We start from the raw sequence: 6,757 nt of genomic DNA, 5'->3' as shown, positions 1-6,757 counted from the left end.
TCCCAAGCTAGGCGAGTGGCTCCAGCAGATCCCGGGAATAACATCGGAGATCTCTGTCCAGAAGAGCGCAGTCCTGGGAACAGCTAAGATACTGCGCAGAACCCTCAAGCTCCCAGGCCTCTGGTAGAGGACCCGAGCTTGAAGGATAAAACCGCCCGCAGGGGCGTGCTGGGTGTTATATATATATATATATACACACATACACATACATATATACCTCTACACAGGGAGTTTTAGAAAGGGAAAATTTTAAACATAAACTTTAAATATAATTATTTCTGTTTACAAGGTTGCCATTTTAACACAGGAGTCTGTATTGTTTTCTGAGCCAGCCTCAAGTGGCCATTTGAAGAACTGCAGGTTTTGACACTTAGGGGTGTGCTTCATTTTTCAGCTGTGCATATCTTCTAAAAGCTTTTAAATCTCCCAATCTAGTTGCACAATCAGGTAAAAAAAAATTACCTGAATTACTTTGTATTTAAAAAACAAAAACAAAAATCAGTGGTATTCCCATAAACCTAGCATGCTAATCTTCTAAGCAATGGTTGCAATTTCTAAACGATTAGCACATGAGCATTGTTGCTGTGAATGAGTGAATAACTGCACTGTTTCTCACTATCTGTCAGAAAACCACTTTTTAACTTCAAACAGTTTCTTATTCTGGTGCAAATATGTCAGACAACAAACATGTGAGCAAATGTTTATGTGGTCAATACTTGAGCCTATCCCAGCTGCAAAAGGGTGAAAGGCAGGGTACACCCTGGACAGGTCGCCAGTTAACCCAACCCCATTACCTGCATGTCTTTGGAGAAAAAGCCAGAGGACATACAGAGAACTGTTACCTCACAGGTTTTAATAAAGTTAATTTGAAACACAAAGCTCTGGGTTTCTTTGCTCTAAAGGAAAAACTGCATACCCAAGGGCCAACCCAGATAATTATCTACAGAAACAACAAAGTCAGTGTTAGGTTCTGAGGCTCAGAGTTAAAAGTTCTCTGCAGGACTTCTTTATGTGAAGCAGTAACAGACAAGGCGAAAGACTAGGTGTAAATGCTTGAGAAAATCTGAACTGCAAGGTGGGGAAAACAAAGAATAAAATGCAATAGCCAAACAGAAAATATACTGGAATTATTAATATAAAAAAAACAAAACCAGAGAAAAATAACAGCATTTAAAAAGGAAAATGGGGCCAGATAAACGAGCCGTGTTCACAGATAGCCAGGTCCTGTCGAGGTGGACCACCACTGTGCAAACGCATTGCCTGACATCTGTTTTGCAGCTTGGTTGTGCACGGTGGTTTATGTTGAGAAAGCGGTGTGTGTATATCATCTTTGGCTCAGATCCATGTGATCTTGACAGTTGGCTGCAGGCAAGGTTGTCGGATGCGATGGTTTCACAGGGAGAAGAAAGAGTCAACAAAGCAAAGACGAGGAGTGTGGATCTAGTCTCTTTCTTCGCTCAAGAGGCCACGTGATGCTTGTGAAGAAAAGCATCATGGTCTGGTTTACTGCAGAACAACAGAACTGCAAGAGACTTCCTGACATAAAATGTGTTTGAAATGTGTCTGTTTTTCATTTCTCCTCTGGACACACAAAGAGAGGGGAAGCCCCCCCGCCCCCTTCCCCCCGTTTTATGCGACAGCAGCATGTGGAAGAAATTTGGTTCAGCTCTCTTGGAAATTTTGTTGAAAATTTCATCTGCCAAGATGATTTTGCATTGTATAAATGTTCATTGTGAAAGTTCACCAGATTCAAGGTGGACAAAAGTTTGAGAGCAATGGGTCAATGCAGGGTTGATTTATTTTTAGGATTGATGTTTCTTTTGGGGTCTGTGAGAACTTTTGATTTATTAGCAGCAAATCGCACTAAATATGTTGTGTATGCCAGAAAGCATTTATCATTTTTGACTGGAAAGCACAGAAAACAGGAAACATTACGAAATGAAATCATTACCACTCTGCAACACAGCTCTTTCAGTAGTGGCTTTGTTCTGCTGTTTGGCTACATTTATTAGAAAGTATCAGCGTTGCAGATGAAAAGAACTTAGGAACATTAAACTCGGTTGGACTTCTGAATGCAGTCATGTCAGGAAACGAAGACAAAGAAGCATGACTGCCTTAAACTGTTACATGAAACCTTTTTCTTCTGCTGCTGATTGGACAGATCTGGAAACAGATCCAGAGACCAACACTGCAACGCTGACTTTTTGCAAAGTTACAGTACTGTGCAAAAGCTGTGAGTCAAGCCTCATTTCTTTATATTTTCCTTCCAAGGAGCCAGCCTTTCTTGTCAATTTTAATTTAATTCAGGTTTCCTGTAGGTGTTTTTCTTTGGACATTGGCTTCTTTTTCACTCATTATCAGCTCAGTCTTTGTACCTGACCATGTTATTTTTTTTTTTATTCAGAACTGGTGGAATTATAAATGCAGAAAAGTACCATCACATTTTCATCCATCATGCAATAGCATCTGTAAGGCATCTGATTTGCAACAGCTTGATTTTTTCAGCATGACAATGATCACAAATACACTGCTAATGAAGTAAAAGCAAAAAAACAAACAAAAAAAAAAACACAGGGAAACTCTATCAGTCATGGATTGGCCTCCACAGAGCCCCACTCGGTTTTTGGCAATGTGTTGAAAAGAGGAAAATGATGAAGCATAAAGATCTGATTGACAAATGAAATAAAAACCTCTGACAACTGCAACTTTCTGTAAAAATTAATTTATTACAAAAAGCTACAGTCACTATTACAAAAGCTATTGTATCGGCGAGGCAAGCCAGGTGTTTACATTGTAGAGAGAGCAAGATCATATCAAAAGCAAATACAGAATGTATAACAAAAGCAACCTTTTTTTTTTCTGACACAGAAAAAGCCAATCCCGTACCATGCCAGGCTCACTGGCTGGAATTAATGGGTGCTCAGCACCCTGTTATATACGAAAATGACACTTTGATTCAGTACAAATCACAGATTAATGTGAACTTGGAAAAATGCACTCTTGGGAGAAACCCCCCCACAAACAAATACTGAATTTAAAAATATTTTTCACACCTTATTCTTTGGTAAATTTGTTGCTCCTCGTAAAGAGAACTAGATCAATATGCAGGCCTGTAACCACTTACCCCACACATGCTTATTTTAGCTCACCAGCTTGCACAGCCAGTAATTGTGAGCATCTGAAGTCAACCTAATGCCATGCAGTAACAAACTTCTGAGTTAATAAAAGGTTATTTGTACCTCAGCACTCACAGGAAACATAGGATCATTTAAAACAATACATGCCACACTGTCACATATCCTCTCAAAAGTCAACGTTTGATTTGAAGAATTTTGACAGCAAAACCAAGAAAAAAAAACCAAATTCTAAAATGTATACAATGCTTGTGTCCAGCACAGAAACAAGAAATATCAGATTTAGATATTTCATTTCCAATGTTTGAACATTATCTCCCTGTTGTTTGGGCATTCAAAAGCTTTGAACTATGAGCTTTCTAGTAGTTGTTTGTGCGGCCACTTGAAATAAACTGAAACGGTACACACTGGTATAAGTTGTGGGTAGATTAGGTGACAGTACAGTCGTGCAGAGAAACAATGATGTCACTGGCACAGATCAACTGAACCACAAACTAAAGAGTGAGGCACTAAACTTTGTTGCATGAGCAAAGCAGAGGAATCATTCTGCGGGTTAAAATGAATGCTTCTTTGGAAATAAGGCGAATCTTGTGGAAGACATGAAGAATACAGTGGCTTTCATGCTTATTCAGAGTTCTGAGATCTTTCTGTCACCTCGCCCAACATTTCACTTGCTATTGTTTCAGTTTGATCTGCCACTAATGCTTCACAGAGAGCACTTCTCCGTTAGTTAACAGGAAGAAGCTCTAATTTTTTAGCTTGTTGGAGAGGGCCTTTTTAATCGGCTGGTTCTTTTGGTCCTGGGTCGTGTCCTGATCGGGGTGACTTTGCGGCTTCTTCGATTCGTAAATCTGTTTGAAGCTGAGGGTTTGCTGCTCTTTTGTTGTTTCTCGCTGAGCCTGGCGTAGCAGACGTTTCATGGTCTTCACCTTTTCCCTCAGGTGGCCGTTGGCTTTCTCCAAGGAACGCACTTTCTGGGAGAGGGTCCTCACCCTCTCTTCCTCCTCAAACAGAGCCTTCTGCACGGTGGAGCACAGCAACTGTGAGGAGAAGGAAAACAGAGCCAAATACGTTTGTATTACCTGAAAAAGCACGAGATGTTACACTAGGTAAACGTGAAAGGTTACAGTTAATCTCTCATTATTCCAGTGTTAGCCTTATTCTGCAGGCTTTCCCACAAATTTTCATCCTGCGCTGCAACTTGAGTGAAATCATAGTTGGCGCTTTATCCCACAATGAATCATGCTAAATGCTAGAGTCAAGTCAAATCTCTCTGTGATACATTTAAGATGTAACACCTACTAGATCTGTTGCTCTTGATGCCAGAATCTAATGAGAGAATCATTCATGTTTTTAGTGCCAACAGCTCATAGGTCTTCCAGTGTTTTAGCTTTTGTATAAACAGCAGAGAATTTCTCGCTGTGTAACTGTGGCAGTGAACTGTTTTAAGCATTATCGTGTACCACAAGTCCCACTCTTTATGTAATACTGTGGGCAACGGTGCAGCTCTATAGCAACTAGGGAAAAATTGTTACACAACATACTTTTCCCATTTCAGTGAGACACCACTGTGAGATGGAACCTGTGACAGACATCCAAAGGCCTGGACCATTCCTGGGTGAAAAAACGAGCTCCAGATGCTTCAGAATGCATGCCTGTCTGCTTGAGTGTGGATTTCCGTAGCAGATCCTAATGCTTCCACACGGGCCAGCATGAAACACTGATGTAAATTCTCCTTCATCAGATAACAACCACTCATGGTTTTTCAGGAAATGTTAAAAATGTGCTGCCGGCTGCCTGCCCACATCGCTGCTTAGTACATTACTTCTCGTTATATTAGCTGTGGGTTTTGCCCATGTGCTCTTCCATATGTCCCAGAGCGAATTCTGTGGAAATATTAAACTTTACAATGCAAAGAATGAAGTTTAGGAGCTAAAAGAAATGTTTTATGAAGCATAAAGTGTAAAGTGGCACATCTATGTTTTTGTGCACACGTTCAGTTAGAGGTGGACCAAAAGCAAACCTGCTGAACCTAGAACGGCGCCATGGATGGATTAGATGATAGCAGCTAGTGCGAAAAATTCATAAGTGTAATTCATCTTCAACATACTTTGTATTAAACTGTTAAAGTCTTTTGGGAAATGAGCTTGGAGAGACATGACATTCAAATTTGTATAATCAGGATTTGGGAGATATGGTTTTTCGGTTAGATAAACATCTCTCCTGTATGACACATGGTGTCAAACTACAGTTGTTAGGATTTATAAGAACGACGGGAAAAAACTTTCAGCTTCTGCAAAATTTTCTATTTGATTGCCATCAAGTGAAAAACTGATAAAATTAAGATGATTTAATTACAATTGTTAATTATATGTTTGTTTTTAATGTCTATTTAGATTTAATGTAAGGGACAAAATTTGTGTGTGTTGTTTTTATTTGTACACCGACTCCTCCTACACAATAAAGAGCTGAGCAACCAAACTTGGCACACAGGTACATCTTAGGCCCCCAAAGGGCTCAATTTCAGTGATTGTCATGTCATCAGGTTGCCTGGCAGACACATACGAGTGTGCTAAAATCAACTGTTTTTGTCTTTGCGTACGTACATTACCTCAAAAAAGCATCGTATCATTTTACCTTCATGCCTAACAGCACAAACCGGCCAAACATACTGTAGCTTGGACATGTCGTAGTGCATTAAATATATTCTGATGTTTAAACCCTAGAATGGCTCAAGCTCAACATGCCTCTTCTGTGAACAACACTTTTCTTCTTTCTTTCTGCATTTTTTCTAAAGTTTCTCTAAAATGCATCCAACCAGCACAGACAATATCCAGGACTTCTAATGTGTCTGATCTAAATCTGTTTTAACCTAATTACTGAAGCAGTGTAGGATGATCTTGGCACAGAGCTTTGAATGTCCTTCATTAAACCTGGAGATCTATTCCTGAAGACTACCGTACTTAAAGAAATGACAAGAAAGCTTGATGAGAGAGTTCAGGGTATGTTGAAGAATAAAGGTGCTCATAATAAATATTGACTTTCAAGTGTGTTAAAGTTTTTGGTGTGTATATTGTATTTTTTTTTCAGATGTCTCAATAAATCACTTCCCTATGTCACATATTCCTAAGAAAATATAAAGAAATGAGAGGCAGCTTGAGACTTTTGCACAGTTGGACCGTATGCAACCTGAAGCTGCGGTCTTCCTACATTGTGTGATTAGTGTTGGCTCTGTGTCCTATCACTGGGTCAAGACTGTTTTTGGCCCGTTAACACTAATATTTCACCATCAGTGTGAGAAACATAAAACTGTGGGAAAATCCCTGCTTCTTAAAATAATGTTTATGTTACTAATAACGTTTAGTGTTAAATCACAACATGACGTCACCCCATCTGATTTACTCCGGTTGACACTGGACTATAAGATGCAGGACATATTATCCAGTCTGATTTGACTTCAGGTCAACTGTCCAAACAGCGGTCGCTGAGTAGCACTAAAAGCAAAGTCTGTTTTTATTTTGCTAGAAGGAAATTGAATCACCAGAGTGATATAACAAAGCGGCACCGATATCAAGACGTCACTCTGTAATTATAATCACAAGCCGGATCAAAAGAAAAAAAAA

At 39.5% G+C, this 6,757-nt stretch overlaps 1 protein-coding gene across 1 annotated transcript in view; it reads right to left on the bottom strand.

The window, feature by feature from the left end:
- Window positions 1-2,717: 2,717 nt before the first annotated feature.
- Window positions 2,718-6,757, bottom strand: part of ccdc3b (coiled-coil domain containing 3b) — a 9,515-nt gene continuing 5,475 nt past the window's right edge. The window contains exon 3 of the mRNA XM_005753986.1: window positions 2,718-4,174. Within this exon, the coding sequence (XP_005754043.1) occupies window positions 3,881-4,174 (294 nt within the window). The 3' untranslated portion in view covers window positions 2,718-3,880. The remainder of the gene's footprint in view (window positions 4,175-6,757) is intronic.

The sequence above is a fragment of the Pundamilia nyererei genome, unplaced genomic scaffold, assembly GCF_000239375.1.
Source record: "Pundamilia nyererei isolate P.nyererei 1_Seehausen unplaced genomic scaffold, PunNye1.0 scaffold00491, whole genome shotgun sequence".
Taxonomy (NCBI): domain Eukaryota; kingdom Metazoa; phylum Chordata; class Actinopteri; order Cichliformes; family Cichlidae; genus Pundamilia; species Pundamilia nyererei.
Note: the sequence above shows the minus strand (reverse complement) of the source record. Positions and strands in the feature narration are given on the sequence as shown.